We start from the raw sequence: 21,880 nt of genomic DNA on the forward strand, positions 1-21,880 counted from the left end.
TTACATCTCATGTAGTAGCTGAATTCTATCCCCTTTTGAAAAATGCAAACAAGCTCAAACACATCTGTAAAAATATTCTTCATCTATTACTCATCCACACAATGTACGTTATCTGTAAGAAGTATGATGTACACAAAAAACAAAAATAAAACCTTTTTTCTTTTTGTTTTTTATATTTTCCCCACGCATGTTTACTTTTTACCTTGTGAATGATTGACATGGCTGTCTAGTCATCGGGCCATTTCCAGTCAGCTCTCATTAAAGTGGGGACAAGGTTATGACATTCGCAAAAGATCCTTCAAATTTGGCTAAATCGATTGAGCTTAGCTTTGGCCCTGTTTGCCTTTCATATTTGAACTCAGTTTCACAGGACCATCATTTTTTTTCTTTTTTAAAATGTTTTTTCAACAGTTTCAGAAGTGCATCCTGCAAATTTCTATGCAGTTTTGTTCCTATTACCAGGTCACATTTTAGGTGAAGAAAACACCATTGGCTAAATGTACGTTCTAAAAGCCGCGTTAAGCAGTTTCTTGAGTGCGCGTCAAATGCCCGATGGGTCTATACCATAACATTTGGAGTCAGGTCACTTCACTAACAATTTTTTTTACATTTTTTACATTGTGAGGTTGTTTGCACCTAGAATATTTATAGTAAAATTAACAAAAACTGTCTTTAATGCAGTTTGCTGGACACACATGTATAAGTATCCAGAAAGCTGTTTCTAAGATACAACTTTCTATTTTTGCAAAAAAAAAAACTCAGAAACATTTGCTTTATAAAGTAACAAAGAGCTCTTACATTTTATGCTAAATGGTGATACTTCCTACAGTAGTTACATGAAGCTTTAGCTAAGTGGTTTGGGCTTCTATATACAGAACAAATATAAACCAGTTCAAATATTTGGATTCCTTAAATGAACATTAAAGCCAAAAGAGTCCAACTTTTCTCTTCACACTGCACTTGATTTCCTGGTTTTGCACATATCGGTTATAGCACTGCATCAGCAATCTCACACTTGAACTTTAGGACACTTGTTAGCCTAAATAGCCACTAGTGTGACAAATCCTACAAGCACCTGCAGAAAAAATTTGTAGATTGCTGGCATTGTTCAGTTACAGCTGTTGCCACTCAACAATCAGGTTCCTGTGTTAAGGGAATCACATATATGCTGCTCCTGCAGATTAGAAGTCTTTATGCTTTTTGGTGGTTGCATTCAGACAGCTACAGCAAAATGAGGTCAGGTTTTTTTTTCTACTTTGGCACAAAAATGCATTTGCACCTTTCTTGTTTCTTTATTGGGCAACCATAAAATTGCATACATGTAAATAACAAAAAACTTACTTTTTACTCAAACTCCCTTTTAAAATTGAACTTCTTTCTGCAGGGTGTTGTGGATTTCCTGTCTGCTCATTGGAAGCATCACCTGCTTTCCTCCACAAGGAGGTGAAGTGACTCTTAATCAAAGAACCGGAACTGTACAGCTGTAACTGAATCATGACTGTCTCTCTCTCCTCAGGCAGTGGTTTTCCTTCTCCCATGTGGCTTCCACGCTCATATTCTGGACAAGCTCCATCAAAGCCAGTCTATGAGGGAACCTCTGAGCAAGCTGGCGGTCTGGACAGTTACAGCAGTTTTCCCTGGTCTTATGGCAGCAACACTGCTGGAGGTGATAACATTTACTAAATATAAATCACAACCAGAGCTCATATTTACTGACTATGGATCGCAACAGATCTGTCTTCTGATGACTGCTTAAAACTAAAACAATTACTTCCAGGTCCTTCAGACAGTGACGGCTCTGAGGCCACATGGTATACTGCAATGTCCTCTGGACAGGAACCATCCAAGCCATCCCATCAGAAGCCTACAGGACAATCCAGCACTTATGGCAGCTACAGTGGCCCCTACACTGCTGGGGGAGCCCACAGTTTCTCTGGCTCTCAGCAGTACGGTGCACAGAGCAGTCAGACTGGAGGGGCTGAGCAGGAGAGCTGGAGCTCTTCATCTGATGGGGAGGATGAGGACGAGCCCGTCTTCACCCCAGTGAGTGAGGAGGATCAGGTGTACGCTTCAAAGTCTCGTTCTCGCTATAACCAGAAGCGGCTGCTGTTCAGTCAGTTCCGCTACACCCCAACAGAACCACGGCAGCCTCAGGAGCCAGTGTTTCCACACACGGGTAAAACATCTCAACACGGCAAAGGTCCAGTCAAAGGAGGCTACTGAAGATCCCTGTGGTGATACTGTCAATAAGTGAGCATGTGTAGTCTGTGGAGCAGCTGGCAACTTATGATTTCTCAGGATCCCCGTCAGAAAAGCTGTTCCTTTCTATAAATCAAATAAAGTGGTCTTTAACTTGACTGTTTCCTCTAAAAACGCCAGTCTTTTGTGTGCATTTTACTGGTGTGGCTTTACACTCTGAATCGGTTCCCACAAATGTTCCTTCTGTGAGCTGATCAGGTTCCCCCCCCCCCCCCCCCCTTTTCCTAAGAGACTCGGTGCATACCAAATTCCCTCAGTCCCAGCTGTCTTATATATATTTCTTTTATCCAACAAATGGCATGAAATTTGCCACAAATGCAATCCACCCTGAAGCTCAAAACATGGTCTGAAAGACCAAATAAAAGCATTTTAGAATTGGGACCAAATTTCAGAAAATTCTTAATAAAACCAAATTCCCAAAAAGAAGAGAACTTGAGAAGCTATGGAACATCACAGATTAGATCTACAACACCAGGGATTCTTTGGCATGGCAATATCTTGCCTCAAGCTTCCTCTGCGTTCCCTTTCTTTAAAAACTAAACATCTGACTGACACTCATGTAGTTTTCTGGACTTTTGATTTCTGAAATGTAATGTTGCCTAGTTTCTCGATCTTTACTATACTTTGCGTCGCGTGAATTTCCTTGAACTTTAAGGTAGTGGATGAAATGTATGCCTTTATTCAAAGTTTCAGTTTTTGTTGGATTGACTCGGTACCAAATCAGTTTAAGTAAATTTTTTCCGTTTCTACTGTTTAATCAGATCATAGTTTATAGCTTAGACTTGTTGGGCAGAAGGCTGCACGGTGGCGCAGTGGTTGGCGCTCTTGCCTCCCAGCCAGAAGGCCTCTGGTTCAAGTCTTGGCTGTGGGAAAAGAACATCAAGGGGGACCTTTCTGTGTAGATTTTGCTTGTTTTCCCTGTGCATTCGTGGGTTCTCTCCGGGATCTCTGGCTTCCTCCCACCTTCCAAAAACATGCTTCATAGGTTGATTGGCAACTCTAAATTGACCATAGGTGTGTGTGAGAGTGAATGGATGTGTTATTGTGGACATTCTACCCTGCAACAGACTGGCGACCTGTCCAGGATGTCCCCTGCCTTTGCCCACAAGTGGCCGGGATAGGCTCCGGCAGCCCTGTGACCCCGAAAGGGAAAGTTGGTATGGAAAATGAATGAAAAAAAAAAAAAACTTTCAGACACTATGTTGACATTATTTATGAAGGAAGTTTGCTGTTCCAGCTGCAGTGTCTGCAAAACAAACCCACCTCTCACACCAACTACTGGAGAATCAAAGTCGCAAACATGCAGTTGTGGGAGGGGTCCTTCCTTGTGTGTGCATGTGAGTGAGTGCAGAACAGTTTAGCTGATTGTGATTTTGAAATACACTTTCAGTGGGCAGATGCAAATGTAATAATTTCTCTGTCACTCCTTGTGCAAGTAAAACTGTAAAAGATACGTTTTGACTCCTGACTCTCATTGAAATCCATTCTGTGTGTAAACTGGGTACAAGCTAACAGTTTTTCATCATTGTCCATATTCAGGAAAAGCTTTCTAACTAGAGCCACCGTAAAAAAGAATACTAGAAGTCTAAAAAAAAAGCTGTTTACTCAGAGTAAACCCTTACAATCTCAAGCATAACTTTAGTTTAATTTAATTCAGTTCAATTTTATTTATATAGCCCAATATTACAGCAATAGTTGTGTCAATGAACTTCATACCGGTAATTGCATAATAAACACGAAATCATAAAGAACATGAAGTCAAAGAATTCAATAGATACTGGCTTAAATAAAATAAACAGACTAAACTTAACTGGGCATCCCTGTCCTTAAACCCTTCTTTTCCGTAAGGAAAAACTCCTAAAATATGGATTCCGGGGGAAAAAAAAGAAGAAACCTCAGGGGTGCCCACATGAAGGAGGGATCCTCCCCAGGATGGACAAGCGATGTACCAGAACTCCTGAAAAAGAATGAGCTTATCTAACTCTACATCTGTATATCTGAATAGTCCAGCAGATGGGCTTCATCCAGATGAAGTTGGGGGACGGCTGGGGGCACGAGACCAGCCAGAGACAGGGTCCAGATCCAAGTACAGGAGCACGGATGAGACAACTGGAATCTGGAATGTATTAAAAATTTATTTTTTCCGTTGTCACCATAGAGAAGACTAAATCAGTTGCAGCTGATTCCACTCAACAATCAGCTTCAGGTTGAATAATCTCTTAAAAGCAGCTCCTATTCCATCATGTCACTGAGCATTGAGCTACATCAGTCCAGTAATCTTCTGCATAATGTGGTTAGTAGTTTGGGCTTTAACTTGTTAATATGGTTCTTCCATTTCAAGAGGATTGTTTAATTGAGAAAACATGCAAATTTGCTTTGTCAATTTGCAGGGTTTTGTGGTTTTTCTGTCTGCTCATTGGAAGCATCAGCTGCTTTCCTCAACAAGGAGGTAAGATTTCTTTATTCAAAGCACAGGAACTGGTGATGACAATTTCTAACATTGAACCATTTCTCCTCAGGCAGTGGTGTTCCTTCTCCCATGTGGCTTCCACGTTCATATTCTGGACAAGCTCCATCAAAGCCAGTCTATGAGGGAACCTCTGAGCAAGCTGGTGGTCTGGACAGTTACAGCAGTTTTCCTTGGTCTTATGGCAGCAACACTGCTGGAGGTGAAACATTTACTAAATATAAATCACAACCAGAGATCAGATAATTGCACAAACATTTACTGACTATGGATCACAACAGATCTGTCTTCTGATGACTGCTTAAAACTAAAATAATTACTTCCAGGTCCTTCAGACAGTGGCAGCTCTGAGGCCACATGGTATACTGCAATGTCCTCTGGACAGGAACCATCCAAGCCATCCCATCAGAAACCTACAGGACAATCCAGCACTTATGGCAGCTACAGTGGCCCTTACACTGCTGGGGGAGCCCACAGTTTCTCTGGCTCTCAGCAGTACGGTGCACAGAGCAGTCAGTCTGGAGGGGCTGAGCAGGAAAGCTGGGGATCTTCATCTGATGGCGAGGATGAGGACGAGCCCGTCTTCACTCCAGTGAGTGAGGAGGATCAGGTGCACGCTTCAAAGTCTCGTTCTCGCTACAACCAGAAGCGGCTGCTGTTCAGTCAGTTCCGCTACACCCCAACAGAACCACGACAGCCTCAGGAGCCAGTGTTTCCACACACGGGTAAAACATCTCAACACGGCAAAGGTCCAGTCAAAGGAGGCTACTGAAAATCCCTGTGGTGATACTGTCAATAAGTAGCATGTGTGGTCTGTGGAGCCGCTGGCAACCACTGACTGTTCAGGTTCACCTTCAGAAAAGCTGTTCCTTTCGGCAAATAAAATGGTGTTTGAGAACATTTTGTCTTTACGATTTTCTTATACTTTGTCCAGCACTGGCCACGTGGCCATTTAAAGCTCTAGCAATGCTGCCCAAGCCTCATCTTTCCTTCTTTTCAACCTGCTGCCCTCTGGAAGGATGTACAGGTCCATCTGAACCAGGACAAACAGCCTAAGAAACAGCTTTTTTTTTTCCACAGGCAGTTGCCTTACGAAATACACATCCCTCCACAAAGCACACCTCACTGACTTTTTACGTGTTCAATATCCTGACTCTGCAATAGCTCATATATTGCGCTGCACTCACAGCAACTCATCTCATTCAATTCTATTTTATCCACAAATAACAGTTCTGTACATTTTTTTTTTTTTTTAAAGAGTTGTAATTGCATTTTTAACTTCACGCCAAGGCTGCCACAATTTCATCGTATCCCCATGTACGATAAATGATTCTGAAACCTGTGTTAATACTTACCACAGGAGTTCTCAATGTTAGGACTAACATTAAGAATTGAAGGGTTGACTCTTGGAAGGTTAAATGCAGTGTAATGACTGTTTGCACAAAGTTCTTTTGCTAGGAACCAGATGTCAAGGCCAGAGAGACTGGTATGCAAACAATTTGATTACTGGTTCAAAAAGTAACAAATGTACACAAATGAAACCTTTTGAAAGTGGTTCAAGGAAAAACTCAACATGAAACTGCAGCTGATTCTTTTGTTTTTTTAATGCTGTTTTCTTTATCAATGGTAAAATTACTGTTCTCAACTCTAATCTCCATTAACAAGTCTTTGCAGACACATCAGCAAAAATCTTTAGGGTAATTTTCTTTAAGTTGGCACAATGTTGATTTTTGTATGGGGGAATGTAAATGACAAAATCAGTATTAGTACATTTTTGGCGGCTACAGTGGCCCCTACACCTCTGGGGGAGCCCACAGTTTCTCTGGCTCTCAGCAGTATGGTGCACAGAGCAGTCAGTCTGGAGGGGCTGAGCAGGAAAGCTGGAGCTCTTCATCTGAGGACGAGCCCGTCTTCACTCCAAGTGAGGAGGATCAGGTGCTTTCAAGTCTCGTTCTCGCTATAACCAGAAACGGGTGCTGTTCAGTCAGTTCCGCTACACCCCAACAGAACCACGGCAGCCTCAGGAGCAAGTGTTTCCACACACGGGTAAAACATCTCAACACGGCAAAGGTCCAGTCAAAGGAGGCCACTGAAGATCCCTGTGGTGATACTGTCGGCACTGACCATGAGTGGACAGTGTAGCTGGTGGGATCACTAATTTCAGACTCGGGTCTCAAACTCAACAGGAGCTGCTGCCTCACCCTGCAAATAAATGATTTGAAACTTTCTTGTTGACTGTGCTGTGCAAGAATTGATCTTTAAAATGCCAAACTCGATCCACCCATCTCATAGGTTAAAGATTTCACTTCAGGCATTAAATCTGTAAGATGCTCTTAAAAGGTGAGCTTTACCATTGAGCCTAAACTGAAGCAACGATGGGTGCTCTTTGAAAGTCTGGCTGCTCTTTATAGTAATGGTCTTTTGAAAAAAAACCCCCAATATTGTCACCCATGTTTGACTGTTAAAGGTATACCCGAGAATTGGCAATTTACTAAAAATCGAATTTTGCCTACTGAAGGACCATGGGGGAAGCTTGGGTTTAAACGGGAATGTTACACTATACAAACATGTAATTTCAGAGTTGGATGGGTTAATTCTGTCATATCGCCTGTCTGTCCTTGGGAAGGATATTTCCATGTGGACATCTAAGATTTCTTTTTCCTATAATCTATTTAAGGTTTTCCTCACCGAGGGTCCATGGGCAGGGATGTCCAAGGTCAGTTTGGTTTAGCAATTTGCTATTTGTAGTTTGACAGTTTCTACAGTTAATGGTGTGAAGCCCGTTGAGACAACTGTGTTGTGATATTGGGCTATATAAATAACTTTGAATTTTAATGAATGTTGATGTTAAACCACCCAGAGCTTCCCAAGCCTGGCTGATGGAAATTGACCAACCTGTTTAAAACTCTCTGAACTATTTTCTGCTGGCTCGTGTCTTTTTGAATCTGAAAACTGATTATAGTAACCAATAACTATGACAACTGATTTAAAGACAGGATGGTAGATCTTGGAGACCAGAGTTGAGCAGCCCCTGCCTAACTGAACATTCTATGTAATATTAAACTGAATCTGCAATTTTCCTCCACTTGAAAATTAAATATTCTGGAAGTGCATTTACTTCAACTCCTGAAAAAAGTTTTAACCCTGCTGTTATGTTGCGGGTCAAATTGACCTGTTTTAAAATTTGAACATCTAGGAAAAATAGTTAAAAGTTTTTTTCAACATGAAACTTCTTCTGCTTGCCTTAATTAGTGCAATCAACATATATTATGAATTTGGTTCATCTCACATATTTGCAACCCCCCCCTGCATGTTTGTATCACATAGATACTGTTCGGGTCAATTTGACCCGGCAGTCAAACTGGAGGTACAAGGATGTCTTATTATAAGTAGTGTTGCTTTCTTTGCAGCTCTGAGACATTTTTCATCCCAATCACACACATAGACACACACGCACGCACGCACCCACACACACAGGTGCATAGGTTTTATGACTTTTAGAAACCATTTATGTTCTCGCGGGAAAACTCAACCCACATTCAGTGGACACTCAAAAGGGGAGGGGCAAAACATATAAAAGATTCTCTGCATGGGCGTCCTTCCAACATTACACAGGCAGACCTTTAGAAAAAGAGCAGCAGAAGCAGAAAGATGACAGTCCAGGAGGCTCTGGAAGTCATCACTGATCATGATGAGAAGAAGACTATCTGAAGCTAATTCTGATTCTAATGATTCTGATTTTGAACCAGATTAGGGAATTGCTATTCCTGTTCCTCCAAGCAAGACATTCATGTCAAAGAATGGTGAAATACATTGGTCTTCACCCCCAAATATGCGTCAGACAAACCCGTCTGCAGAGAACATAATAAAGACAGTGCCAGGGCCCACTAGAATGGCAGTGACTCATGTGACCATGTCAATTCAATTCAATTCCATTTTATTTGTATAGCCCAAATTCACAACAACGGTCGTCTCGATGGGCTTCGTATAGGTAATTGAAAAAGTAAAACATAAAATCAGAGGGATCATGAATACATAGAATTCAATAGGAAAAAAATAAATTGAACTAACTAAACAGATTAAACTAAACGGTATTCCATGCCCTTAGACCCCCCTTCGCGGTAAGGAAAAACTCCTAATAAAAAAAACAGATTTTGGAAAAAACGAAGAAACCTCAGGGGTGTCCACGTAAAGGATTGACAGGTAATTTACCAGAACTCATGGAGAAGAATTAACTTATCTAACTCTAAAGCTACTTATTTAAAGTCCAGCAGACGAGCTTCATCCAGATGGAGTTGGGGGGACGGCCGGGGGTGCGAGTCGAGCCGCAGACAGGATCTAGGTCAAGACAAGCATGACCTGTGTGAAATGTGCAAAATTAATTAGCACAAAGCACAGTGTGATGACTGGTCACTCTTGTGCTGTGTATATGTACAGACACACAACTTTATATTGCAATTGCTTGTCTATTATATTATGATTTTGTTTTTTCTGGTTCACAGTACATGTATGTAAAACAAACTTTCAAGATTATGTTTCAATGTTATGTAAAAGTATTGTATTTTATGTGGTGGTCTTTCAAAAGTAATACAGTAGTGAAAAATTTGAAAAAGGTTTGAACATGAATATTTTTAAGAAAAACAATTGAATTATCTAATAATTGAACCGCTATTGTTAGAGGTAAGGAACACCATTTCACTAAGTTTTTGAAAGAATAATTGATAATGGAGTTAGTGATGATATGTTCACACTGCTTGTTAGGATTTTCTGGGTTTCAGACATTTTTTTATTAATAAAATGTGCACCGGGTCAAATTGACCCAGGAACATCATTTCTGTTCCTCACAAACGAACATAACAGGAGGGTTAATAAAAATACCACTTCCATTATTTTCTCTAGTAAATAAAAAAAAAAATCCCTCTTTTATACAGTGGGCTAAGCTGCAGTTTATTTTAAGTACTTGAAGGAACTTCTTCTTTGTCACATGGTTTATTGATGGGGTTGGGACAGTTGATTTTAATAAGACAACTGGACTGAGAAACACAAGCAAAAACCAATAAGTTTATTCAAACAATTATTATAAAACAGAACTGTTGAAGCGGAGCAGCGATACAAAAATATAAAAACGAACTAACCAGTATCTTTATGACTATTACACAGAAAATGTAAGAAAAAATAAATTAAAAACTAAAGAAATGACGATTTATCGTATTTCGGGCAGATACTCGAAGCAGTGTTTTCAGGTAAATACCCCAGGGCGGTTCAGTTAATTAACTCACCTGCTCAGCGTCCTATTTAAGCCAGGTGCGCAGTTGTTCATTCTTTCTTACCTTCAGCGCTCATTCTTCGCCGGTCTCCGAGCCCGCGGGTCTCCTTCTCTTTCGGCGTCTTGCCGTGTTCCCCCGTCCTTGGGAAGGATGATCCCCATCTTTCTGATGTGGGGTTTTGGTTTCGCCGCGTCTGCTCTCCTTAATTTCTCCTCCGATCCGTGGGCGGCTGACGATCCGCGGGCGGCTGACGGCGCACAGCGCGTTCGTTTCGCCGCGGTCGCGTGCATCTGCAGGGGGTGTGCTTTCCGCAATGTTCGGGATGTCCGTGCCCCCCGATCAGGAGTAGTCCGGGTCTTGTCGTCTGCCGTGGTCTCCCCAATTATCCACGGTGAGCGTCGTGCGGTACTTTTCCCGTGTAGTTTTCTATGGCTGCGTCTCACTTCCTGTTTACTTCGGTGACGTCACGCCCCTAAGGACCCTGGGAATTGTAGTTTTTCTCCGGGTCCTTCATGATGCACTTCTGATTCTTTTTCTGCTGCGTAGTTCTGCGTCGTCCGGTTGTTTTATTTTTTTTCAGGGGTTGTGAGGTCCTTTCTGTGGTTGTGAAGGCTGGCAGACCTCGTTTGGACAGGTTTCTCGTGCTTGCTGAATTTATCGTGGCTTTTAGCATTTGTTTTCTATTGCTGTTTTGTTCTTTGGGAGCTGTGTGTAAATCTTGATTGTCTTTAATTTGATGCTGGCTTTATTATTATGGCGGTTCTTCTGTTTGTTTTCTTCGTTGTTGTAGCTGCTGGTTAGTTGGAATGTGAATCAGTGTCTCTTGGACCCGTCTCTGCTCTATGGACATTTTCCCTTATGATTGGTCTCTCTTATGCAGCGTCTAGGGCTCATTTTATTCATTCAGTGATCCTCGTTCATTGCCCCCGCATGTTCTGCATCTGGTTCTGCTCCGCCTGTTTTTCCCCGCTCTGTGTACCCCAGTGGGTCATGCCCTGGCTTCAGGGACTTGCGTCGGCCGCATTAGTGAGTGTGTCGGTCTCGTCGCGGCCTTGTTTTCTCGGCTGGACAGTTAATTTGTTATTCTCTCTCTAGTTGGTTGGAGGTTTGTGGGGGCTATGTGATGGATTCTTCCGGGGCATCGTTTTCAAAGCTGCCACTGAGGGTGGCCCCTAGGAAGTGTTCAGGTTGACGTGACTTGATCTGGACCTGCTAGCGCCTCGCAGTTTAATCTTCTGGGCATCAGTGGCCTGGTTCCCCATGCGCCTTCAGGATTGGTATATATTTTCTTCAGCTCCCCATGCTGTCTCCACGAGTTTCCTCCGAACGCGATATAAGGCTGAGGATGACTGTCACTGATGGTCTCACTGTTCTGCCTCTATGCCTCTCAGTGGCGTCTCTTGGCCTTCAGTTGGCGCTCGAGGTGTTTGTCGGTTTACCTTCCGTTGTCGTGGCAGTCCTCAAAAAATCGACTTTATCGCCCTGTACTGGATATTTGTAGGCGATGGGTGCCCTTCATTTTGCATGTTATTGATTATTTCTTGGTGGCCAACTTTACTCTGTATCCCTGGTCTTTTGAATCTCTGTGGAAAAACTTTATTTTCAAAAATTGGGTTTCCACGTTATCTATAATGTATGGTCCTCCACCCGTCCGGATTTATTTTTCTTCTATAGATTTGGGTGGTTCATTGATGCTTGTCTCTCCCCATTATGTCATCTCTAGCTTTTGTGCAGCATGTTATTTCTTCGAATTTTGGTTGGATATGATTCGTCAATGATTGGGCCACCTGACATTTGCTGTAGCTTTGGTCCTATGGTCATCCGTTCATCTTGTGTTCTTGTTCTGGGTAGTTCGATCCTGGGCCACGTGTTCCTGTTCTGGATTTTCGTGTTTTGCGTTTGATCTTTCCCTCTCTATGCCTGGAGTGGTTTTGTGATACCTGTTGTGTCTTCAGGCTCCCTCCACTTGTTCTCCTGAGTCTGCGCCTTCTGGTTTGGGGGAAAAGGATTTAAGAAGAGTGGTTTGTGTTTGTCCGGCCGCCGGAATCTACAGCTCTGATGGTTTTTAAGGGGTCGTCCGGTTATTTCATCCTTGGAGATTATATTAAGGCTGATTCAATATTGAATGATAGTATTGTGTCATCGGTTGACTTGGTTAATGTTTAAATAACACCTTGAGCAACTTCTACCCTGACCGTAGGAAATATATCACTTGCGCTCTCAAGCTTAGTTCAAGAGTTAAATCTTGTGTCCACAAGTCAGTCTTCCATCTGCCTTGTTTAAGCAGATGACACTCTGCTAGATGCATCCCCATTTAGAGGCTTGTTATACTCCGCCTCTAAATGCTTAAGGTTCAGTCTAGCAAAAATACTATCAAAACCTATGATCCCTCATGGCTCTCAAGTTCTCTTTTGCAGTATCCAGTCGCCCTTGGCTAATTGAAAAATTTGAGAACCACTAATATCAAATACAAGGCATCAAATCCAGCCGAGCTGTAATCCTTTGCTACGTGGGATGTTGACCTTCCTCATCTACAAATCTCCTTGGCTACTCTTCCCATCTACTACTCCTACTCCTCGATGGCCTCCTGAAGGTGCGTCCCTCTGAAACTGTCAAAGGTTACTTTTCTCATCATTGGAGTATATAAAAAATTGGTGTTAAGATTTCGTGCAGGTCATATATTTCACTATCATTTCACTGTTGGAATTTGTAATTATGGTGGTTTCTAGGGTGCGATAAATCCACAATGGGTCTTTACCTTAACTATCTACTAAATTTCACTTTCTCAGATTTGTTTTTTGAAAAGCACTGTTATTTAATTTATCTCAATCATTTTGAAACTGATCAGTTTCTGGGTTATTTATATATTCTTGTCAAGACTAATACTGCTTTGTTTTTATCTATGCATCGCATCCTGAGCCTGCGAACCCCTACGCCCCGATCAGCTTCTCCGTTTCCAGGAAATGATGTCACCCATGCATTCCTTGATCTGGTGCTGCAACGATGACTGCTCGACGTACCTATTGCTGCACTGAAAGGGACGGGGCGTTGGACCTCCTCTGCATTCCAATGACACTTCTGACTGAATTAATTAATCAATGTCAACCGCAGAATGAATGTGAATTCTTCAATTATAGATGTTAAAAGAAAATTATAGCCAGGAGGAAGCCTCAAAAATTTAGGTTGCTCTAAGTTGTATCATAGTATGCGCGGAGCTCGAATCTGGTTCTTAAGCTCATTTGTTTGTAGTATGCCAATGAAGCATAGTAAATATGGGCGTTGAACTCGTTCTTAATATTGAGATGGAACCTCAATTATATGGATGTTCCTTGAGCGCTTATAATTGGTATGCCAAATGGAGAAAATTATGGCTATTAAGCTCGTTCGTGGTACTGTCGTTGGGAGCTTCGAAATAATGGATGTTACTTAAGCGCGTGTATATATAGTTGCCAAAATGGAAGAGTTTATGGCCATCAAACTTGTTCTTGGTTTAATAGAAGTTCCGATAATGGCTGTTAAGCATGTCATACGCCATCGGAAGCTTTTGATTGGATGTTAAGTTAGTGTATCATACGGGTTGTTTGGCGGTTTAAATTATAGTTCTGCACAGCGTTTTGCGGAAGTGAGCTTACGTTCTAAGATCACGTATAAGTAATTTTATGTTGGCTCCCCTTTTATTTCTTTCCCTCTCTCTTTCAGATAGTATGTTCCTCTAGTGGTTTCCACGAACGGGAGCGACCCTACAGTCAATGGTGCCGGGTCACACATAGCAGATCCACTAGATAGCATGTCCCCTTCGTGGCGCTGTACTCGAACGGGGCGGCCCAACGGTCAATGGTGCCGGGTCACACATAGCAGATCCACTAGATAGCATGTCCCCTTCGTGGCGCTGTACTCGAACGGGGGCGGCCCAACGGTCAATGGTGCCGGGTCACACATAGCAAATCCACTAGATAGCATGTTCCCTTCGTGGCGCTGTACTCGAACGGGGGCGGCCCAACGGTCAATGGTGCCGGGTCACACATAGTAGATCCAGTAGTTAGCATGTTCCCTTCGTGGCGCTGTACTCGAACGGGGGCGGCCCAAACGGTCAATGGTGCCGGGTCACACATAGCAGATCCACTAGATAGCATGTTCCCTTCGTGGCGCTGTACTCGAACGGGGGCGGCCCAAACGGTCAATGGTGCCGGGTCACACATAGCAGATCCACTAGATAGCATGTTCCCTTCGTGGCGCTGTACTCGAACGGGGGCGGCCCAAACGGTCAATGGTGCCGGGTCACACATAGCAGTCATACTGGGAAATGAAATGAAAATGGAATGCTGCCGAAAACACACCCCATTTTATTACACACTGATTATACATTCACATTTTCTCTTCTTCTGGATGATTTTAGTGTTGGGGGTTTTGTTACCCGAAAGTTTTATGGAAATTTTATGGAATTTTATGGAAGTTTTATGGAATTGAACGGAGCCTTATGCCAAACGAAAATATGTGAATGCCAACTTTAAGAATGTGGAAAAATGTCAAATAAATATTTCTTACTGCAAGAGTTGTCTGACTGAAATGACGATTTATCGTATTTCGGGCAGATACTCGAAGCAGTGTTTTCAGGTAAATACCCCAGGGCGGTTCAGTTAATTAACTCACCTGCTCAGCGTCCTATTTAAGCCAGGTGCGCAGTTGTTCATTCTTTCTTACCTTCAGCGCTCATTCTTCGCCCCACCCTCCTCCCCGGCTTCCACCTGTGGGCTCCGTAAAGGGGGGTTTTGTTACCCGAAAGTTTTATGGAAATTTTATGGAATTTTATGGAAGTTTTATGGAATTGAACGGAGCCTTATGCCAAACGAAAATATGTGAATGCCAACTTTAAGAATGTGGAAAAATGTCAAATAAATATTTCTTACTGCAAGAGTTGTCTGACTGAAATGTGTCAAATACTGAACAGTGTCATTAAGAAACACAAAGAGAAAACAAATTACCCAGACCCTTTAGTTGGTAAAAATGAGATGTGCAACAATATTCAGGACATGACAAATGAGTTTAATGGATATTTTGCAAAAATAGGACAAAAGTTTGCCGACGAAATAAATCGTTCAAAATTATCAGAAAAAGAAGCTGTCGAACACTGCATAAAAAGAAATAGTAAATGGTGTATACTTATGTAGCGCTTTCTACCTTCTTTCAAAGGCCCAAAGCGCTTTACAGTCAGAGTCCCATTCTCCCATGCACACACACATTCATGGCGGCTCCGCTGCCGAACACTGGCGCCAACCTCCCACCAGAGGCAAGGTGGGGTTCAGTGTCTTGCCCAAGGACACTTCAACACATCGGCGTGCAAGGCGGGAATCGAACCTGTAAACTTACGATCATGGACTGACCGCCCTACAGCTGCACCACGGCCACCCCTCAAGAAATCCAAATTCGATCTATTTGAGAAGCAAATTAAGTTCTAATACGTGTTAACGAATTCAAAAACAAAACATCTACAGACTGTAACGGAATTAATATGATGATGATAAAGATGGTCGTTGATTCCATTGTTGACCCGCTAACCTATATTTGCAACTTATCCTTTCAAACAGGAACATTTCCACAAAAAATTAAAATAGCCAAAATAATTCCACTACACCAATCAGAGGACAAACACCAACTAACAAATTATAGACCAGTGTCTTTTACTCAACCATTTCTCGAAAATACTCAAAAAAGTGTTCCTCACAAGGCTGGAAAATTTCGTAGAAAAACACAAACTAATATGGTTTCAGAAAAAACAGATCAACATCACAGAAGAAATTATAAATGGCACTGACAATAAAGAGTTCGCAGTAGGAGTGTTCATCGATCTGAAAATGGGTTTTGATACTACTGATTATAACATTTTAGTTAACAAACTGGAAAGATATGGAAAACGAAGACCAGCATTATAATGGTTAAACAGTTACATTACTAACAGGCAGTAGTTTGTCCAACTGGACAACTGTAAATCATCCCTGCTAAATTTAAGCTGTGGAGTTCCACAAGGGTCAAAATTAGGTCCCACACTGTTCATCCTGTACATTAATGATATACACTTGGTATCAAATACACTCAAATACTTTTTATATGCCGACGACAAAAGTGTAGTCTGTACAGGGGAGAACCTCAGGGAAATTGTAAAAACATTAAATACAGAATTAAGGAAACTAAAACAATGATTTGAGAAAAATAAACTCTCACTCAGTGTTAACAAAACTAAATTCATGATTTTCGGAAATCACAACATTTCTGCAGATTTCTGCAAGGTGCAGTTTGTTGTTCCAGACTCCTTTCAGCTGTTAAGGAGTCTGATGGCAGAGGGCAAGAAAGTGTTACTGAGTCTGGTGGTCCTGCACTTCACACTCCTGTCCCTCCGTCCCGAGGGGAGGAGAGTGAACAGACCTCGTTGCGGGTGGGTGGGGTCCTTGATGATGGAAGCAGCTCTCCTGCGGACCTTGCGTTTGTTGATGCTCTGCAGTGAGGGCAAAGTTTGCGTGAATGAATTAAATATCTCACACTAGTTGGTTTGAATGCATAAGTATGCATGTGTGAAAAATGTCTGTATTGTGTACATGTTGACATGTGGACATTTTTGCAGTTAACAGGTGTGTTTATGACATTTGAATGTGTGTGGACAGGCCCCGCCCCTTTGGGATTTGTATTCTATCTGTACCCTACCGTAATGATAAACATCCAGTAGCTTGTTGCTTTATGCTGCTTCATGGTTTTACCCCCCTCCCCCCTTCTATAATCACCCTCCAACCCCCCACCCCTTGCTAACATCCCTCTCTCTTCTTCCCTTCTTTCCTTTTCCGTCCGGTCCAACACAAAAGAATTTCAAAAGCAATTAACATAAATAAAGTTTGGCCTCAATTACAAAAGGGGTTTCTTCAGACATACCTCTGGTTTGTCAGAAGATTAATAACCCCTCTTGTAAAAGTAAGATATGACACAAGAGGCCTTTAGCTGTCATCTGTTTGCCCAGCTGTTGGACAGGACAAGTTTAAAAAAAAAAAGAAAAAAAAAGGATGGAATCAACGATGCAGCTGTAGAAGTTGCTGAGGATCTTTGAGGACATGCCGAACTTCCTCAGCCTCCCCAGGAAGTACAGCCGCTGATGAGCTGTCTTCACCGGCGCTTAGAGATTTGATCTAAAATGTAAAGCACATTCTAAATAAAATGTATTATTATTATTATTATTATTATTATTATTATTATTATTATTATTATTATTATTATTATTATTATTATTATTATTATTATTATTATTATTACCAGCTGTGTGGTGTTGAGTTTCCAGGTGAGGTCCTGGCTGAGGTGGACCCCCAGATATTTCAAGCTGCTCACCCTCACCACTTCCAGACCCAAGATAAGAAGTGGCTGATGAGGGTTCCTCCTCTCCTTCCTCATGTCCACTATCTACTTTGTCTTGTCTGTGTTAATGGTGCGGTTGTTGTCCTCACAGCGTGTCATCAGACTGTCCATCTCCCTCCTGTAGGCTGCTTCGTCCCTGCCAGTGATGCGTCCTATCACAGTGGTATCATCAGCGAACTTCAGGATGATGTTGTCCTTATGAGAGGCCACACAGTCATTAGTGAACAAGGTGTAGATGATGGGGCTGAGAACACAGCCCTGTTGTGTGCCGATGTTAGAGATGATGCTGGCTGAAGTCCTGTTCCCTATTCTGATAGACTGAGGCCTGCCAGTCAAAAAGTCCAGAAGCCAGTCACAGATGATGGGGTGTGTTCCAAGGGAGAACAGTTTGTGAGTGAGCATGTGGGGAAGGACCTTGTTGAATGCAAAACTGCAGTCGATAAAGAGTGTCCTCATGTATGAGTCTTTGTTCTCCAGGTGTGAGAGGGAGGTGTGCAGTGCTGCAGCAATGGCATCTGAGGTGGACCTGTTGGGCCGGTATGCATACTGCAGGGGGTTTAGTGTGTCTGGGATGCTGCTCTGAACGTGGGTCAGCCTTTCTCAGGCCGTACTTCGCCGTTTTGTACTCTGAATAATTGCCAGATGTACATGCACTGGAGCGAGCACGCAACATGTGACATACATGGCGGTTTATCCAGGGCTCCTGGTTAAGAAACATCCGGACTTGGATGGTGGGCACGATGTTCTCTGCACAACTCCCGATGTATCTAGTCACATAGTCAGCATAATCCTGTATGCTGACAGAAGAGTCCTCCAGAGTGGCTGCAGCTTTAAACACATCCCAGTCGGTTGTCATGAAACAGTCCTGCAATGCGCTCTCAGTCTCAGGTGTCCAGAGCTGAACCTGTTTGGTGACTGGATTATATTGTTTGAGTCTTTGTCTGTAGGCTGGGTACAAAAACAAAGAGATGTGGTCCAAGTGTCCAAAGTGGGGTCGGGGTGCGGCCCTGTATGCACAATTTATGTTGGTGTAACCATGATCCAAGATGTTCTTGTCACGAGTGGGAATGTCTACGTGCTGGTGATATATGAGAAATACGGTCCGAAGATTGCACTGATTAAAGTCGCCCCGCCCACAGAAAAAAAAACAGCATTGGGGTGAGCCATCTCTAATGCGCTGATGACGTCATGGAGCTTGCCGAGTGCCGCTGCAGAGTTGGCTCGAGGGGAATATAGACGATGGCTAAAAACACGGCTGTAAACTCCCTAGGCAGGTAATACGGACGGCACTTCAGCATCAAAAACTCAACATCAGGCGAACAGTGCTGGTGAACAGTCCGTACGTCCTCACACCACGTGTTGTTGATAACACACACACGCCGACCCCCTTCACCTTACAGGAGGCTGCTGTCAGATCTCCCCGATGAATGGAGTGAATCTGTAGCTGAAAAGCGGAATCTGGGAAGTTTTCTGAAAGCCAAGTTTCAGTGAAACTCAGAGCATAGCACTCTCTTATTTCCCGCTGCATCGTCGTCCTGGCTCTTAGTTCGTCCAGTTTGTTGTCCAGAGACCGCACGTTGGCTAGCAGGAAGCTGGGTGGCAGTGGTCAAGTTGCTTTTAGCCGAGCGTTGAGCCCTCCCCTCCTGCCTCTCTTGCGGCGCCGTCTCTGAAGCACTCTCCCCGGGTCAGCTGGCTTGCGGGAGGCCGCCGCGCCGGGGGCATCCTGATGGTCGTGGCGGTGGTCATTAGGGCGCACATGCTCTGGGTTGTAGAGTAGACGCCTGTCCTCTGTAAAAGCATGTTCAGGAAACAACATATACCACTTTCTTGAACACACAACACATGCTCTTTTGGTATGTAGCATAAGGAGCAGTAAAGAGTCACCAATCAACCTACAGATAAAAATAATTATTGGTACTCTATAGATTCCACAAGGGGGAAATTCTTCTCCACATTTTGACCCATCCCCTGGGGGAGTGGTGAGCTGCAGCCTAACTGCACTCAGGAGGCAGTGGCATTAAGGGCAGCATAAGGCCCTCACTGGGTGATGTTCATTGCTCGGGAGTGGTATGGTTATTGACCCAGTACCATTGTTTCTCCCCTCCTGGAATCGAACCCTGGATTCCTGCATTGTAGCCTCTCACCTTACGAACCGAGCTACCCAGCCGCTTCCGATGTTTGCTCTTTGACAGTGAGAGGAACTTGGAGTGCCAGGAAAAAAACCCATATGCTCAAAGAGAACATACAAACTTCACAAAGAAAGGACCCAAGAGGGATTTGTACCAGAGCCTTCTCGATGTGAGACAACAAAACTGACCAACACACTATTGTGCAGCCCTCAGCGTTTTTCAGGCTTTCATTTAATTTTCTCTGGCTTCATTGAATACATTCAACCTTTCAGTCAATATGCTGTAGAACTAAATGCTCTTTTTTTCTTTTAGAACTGTGTGTTCAACATCATGCCACAATAGTAGAATAATCGTGATAAATGTATCTTTAACATCTATATATGGACAGAAACGTTTTGTTTAGACACATAGTTTTAAGAGATAGATCTTTTTGAGCGGAAATCTTTTTGAATTGAGTTCAAATAAAAATGCCTGGTCCCAAGAAGTTTAGAGTATGAAATCTGCCATCAGAACTAATCATGAGCTTCTGGAAAAGATGTAAAACAGACGCAGATTTTTCCACTCAGCAATTAGCTTGGCTGCTCCACTGACCAAATAAAACAGCCACACTGGTGGGGCTTTACTGTCACAGCTTTCTGTGCAGATTATTGCATAAAGATGAGGCAAGGGTGTTGCAAGTTTGGGTTACACATTTATTTTTAAACTCTAATGGATGTGAAGCAAAAAAAAGTTTATTTATGTTTGCAGGGTGTTGTGGATTTCCTGTCTGCTCATTGGAAGCATCAGCTGCTTTCCCCAACAAGGAGGTAAAGGGACTCTTAATCAAAGCACAGGGACTGACTTGATCAACTGCAACAAAATCTGACCCTTTCTCCTCAGGCAGTGGTTTTCCTGCTCCCATGTGGCTTCCACGCTCATATTCTGGACAAGCTCCATCAAAGCCAGTCTATGAGGGAACCTCTGAGCAAGCTGGTGGTCTGGACAGTTACAGCAGTTTTCCCTGGTCTTACGGCAGCAACACTGCTGGAGGTGATGACATTTACTAAATATAAATCACAACCAGAGCTCATATTTACTGACTATGGATCACAACAGATCTGTCTTCTGATGACTGTTTAAAACTAAAACAATTACTTCCAGGTCCTTCAGACAGTGGCAGCTCTGAGGCCACATGGTATACTGCAATGTCCTCTGGACAGGAACCATCCAAGCCATCCCATCAGAAACCTACAGGACAATCCAACACTTATGGCAGCTACAGTGGCCCCTACACTGCTGGGGGAGCCCACAGTTTCTCTGGCTCTCAGCAGTACGGAGCACAGAGCAGTCAGTCTGGAGGGGCTGAGCAGGAGAGCTGGAGCTCTTCATCTGATGGCGAGGATGAGGACGAGCCCGTCTTCACCCCAGTGAGTGAGGAGGATCAGGTGTACGCTTCAAAGTCTCGTTCTCGCTATAACCAGAAGCGGCTGCTGTTCAGTCAGTTCCGCTACACCCCAACAGAACCACGGCAGCCTCAGGAGCCAGTGTTTCCACACACGGGTAAAACATCTCAACACGGCAAAGGTCCAGTCAAAGGAGGCTACTGAAGATCCCTGTGGTGACGCTGTCAATAAGTGAGCATGTGTGGGCTGCGGAGATGCTGGCAATTAACAATTTCTCAGATTCAGTCAAAAGAAGTTCTCTGTTAATAAAATGAAGCGGTCTTTATCTGTTCTTGACTGTTTCTTTTAAAATCGCCAGTCATTTGTACGTTCTTGTACATTGTGGCTTCACACTCTGAATGGATTGCCACAGATGTCCCATCTGTGAGCTGATCAGGTTTTTTTTTTTTTTTTTTTTTCTTCAAGAGACTTGGAGCAAACTCCCTCAGTCCCAGCTGTTTAACTATTTTAATTTTTTTTAATTCAACAAATCCAACAATTGGAATTAAATTTACCACAAATGCAATCCAACCTGAAATGTAGACATCCTGAAGCCCAAAACATTGTCTTGACAAAATGAAAGCATTTTAGAATTGGGCCCAAATTTAAGAAAATGCTTCCAAAAAACCAATCTCAGTTCCCAAAATAAACATATGAACCAAAATTTCCAGGGAAATACTGGTATAATGGTGAGTAGCTATGGAACATCACAAATTAGATCTTTAACACCAGGGATTTTTTGGCATGGCAGTATCTTTCCTAGAGCTTCCTCTGCGTTTTTTCAAAACCAAACATCTGACTCAAACCCCCTTTTTTTTTTTTCTGGATTTTTGATTTCTGAAATGTTTTGTCGTGCTCTTTAGTATACTTTGCGTAGAGTGAATTTCTTTACACTTCAAGGTAGTGGATGAAATGTGTATGCCTTTATCCAAAGTTTCAGTTTTT

The 21,880-nt window shown here is 42.8% G+C and overlaps 3 protein-coding genes and 1 long non-coding RNA gene across 5 annotated transcripts; all 4 read left to right on the forward strand.

The window, feature by feature from the left end:
• The first annotated feature begins 1,088 nt into the window (after positions 1–1,088).
• LOC101170727 (uncharacterized) lies at positions 1,089–2,357 on the forward strand. The gene is made up of 4 exons (XM_011474217.4): positions 1,089–1,236; positions 1,385–1,443; positions 1,517–1,666; positions 1,778–2,357. The coding sequence occupies exons 1-4, from the start codon at positions 1,166–1,168 to the stop codon at positions 2,221–2,223; spliced, it is 726 nt and encodes a 241-aa protein (XP_011472519.2). The 5' UTR covers positions 1,089–1,165; the 3' UTR covers positions 2,224–2,357.
• A 2,120-nt stretch (positions 2,358–4,477) lies between these two features.
• Positions 4,478–5,626, forward strand: LOC144981333 (uncharacterized). The gene is made up of 4 exons (XM_078946104.1): positions 4,478–4,552; positions 4,650–4,708; positions 4,779–4,928; positions 5,053–5,626. The coding sequence occupies exons 1-4, from the start codon at positions 4,548–4,550 to the stop codon at positions 5,496–5,498; spliced, it is 660 nt and encodes a 219-aa protein (XP_078802230.1). The 5' UTR covers positions 4,478–4,547; the 3' UTR covers positions 5,499–5,626.
• Positions 5,627–11,588: 5,962 nt separating this feature from the next.
• LOC144992041 (uncharacterized) lies at positions 11,589–14,905 on the forward strand. The gene is made up of 2 exons (XR_013655772.1): positions 11,589–12,586; positions 12,939–14,905. It is a non-coding gene; the product is annotated as an uncharacterized LOC144992041 (long non-coding RNA).
• Positions 14,906–20,042: 5,137 nt separating this feature from the next.
• Positions 20,043–21,221, forward strand: LOC101165942 (uncharacterized). 2 transcript variants are annotated; one of them, XM_020700863.3, is made up of 4 exons: positions 20,043–20,176; positions 20,262–20,320; positions 20,394–20,543; positions 20,655–21,221. In XM_020700863.3, the coding sequence occupies exons 1-4, from the start codon at positions 20,172–20,174 to the stop codon at positions 21,098–21,100; spliced, it is 660 nt and encodes a 219-aa protein (XP_020556522.1). In that variant the 5' UTR covers positions 20,043–20,171; the 3' UTR covers positions 21,101–21,221. The 2 variants fall into 2 exon arrangements, with proteins under 2 accessions (XP_020556522.1, XP_078802231.1); XM_078946105.1 differs by having other exon boundaries at positions 20,398–20,543.
• The last annotated feature ends 659 nt before the right edge of the window (positions 21,222–21,880 follow it).

Source organism: Oryzias latipes, chromosome 4 (genome assembly GCF_053564925.1).
Source record: "Oryzias latipes strain Hd-rR chromosome 4, Olatipes_Hd-rR_3.1".
NCBI classification, from domain to species: Eukaryota; Metazoa; Chordata; class Actinopteri; order Beloniformes; family Adrianichthyidae; genus Oryzias; species Oryzias latipes.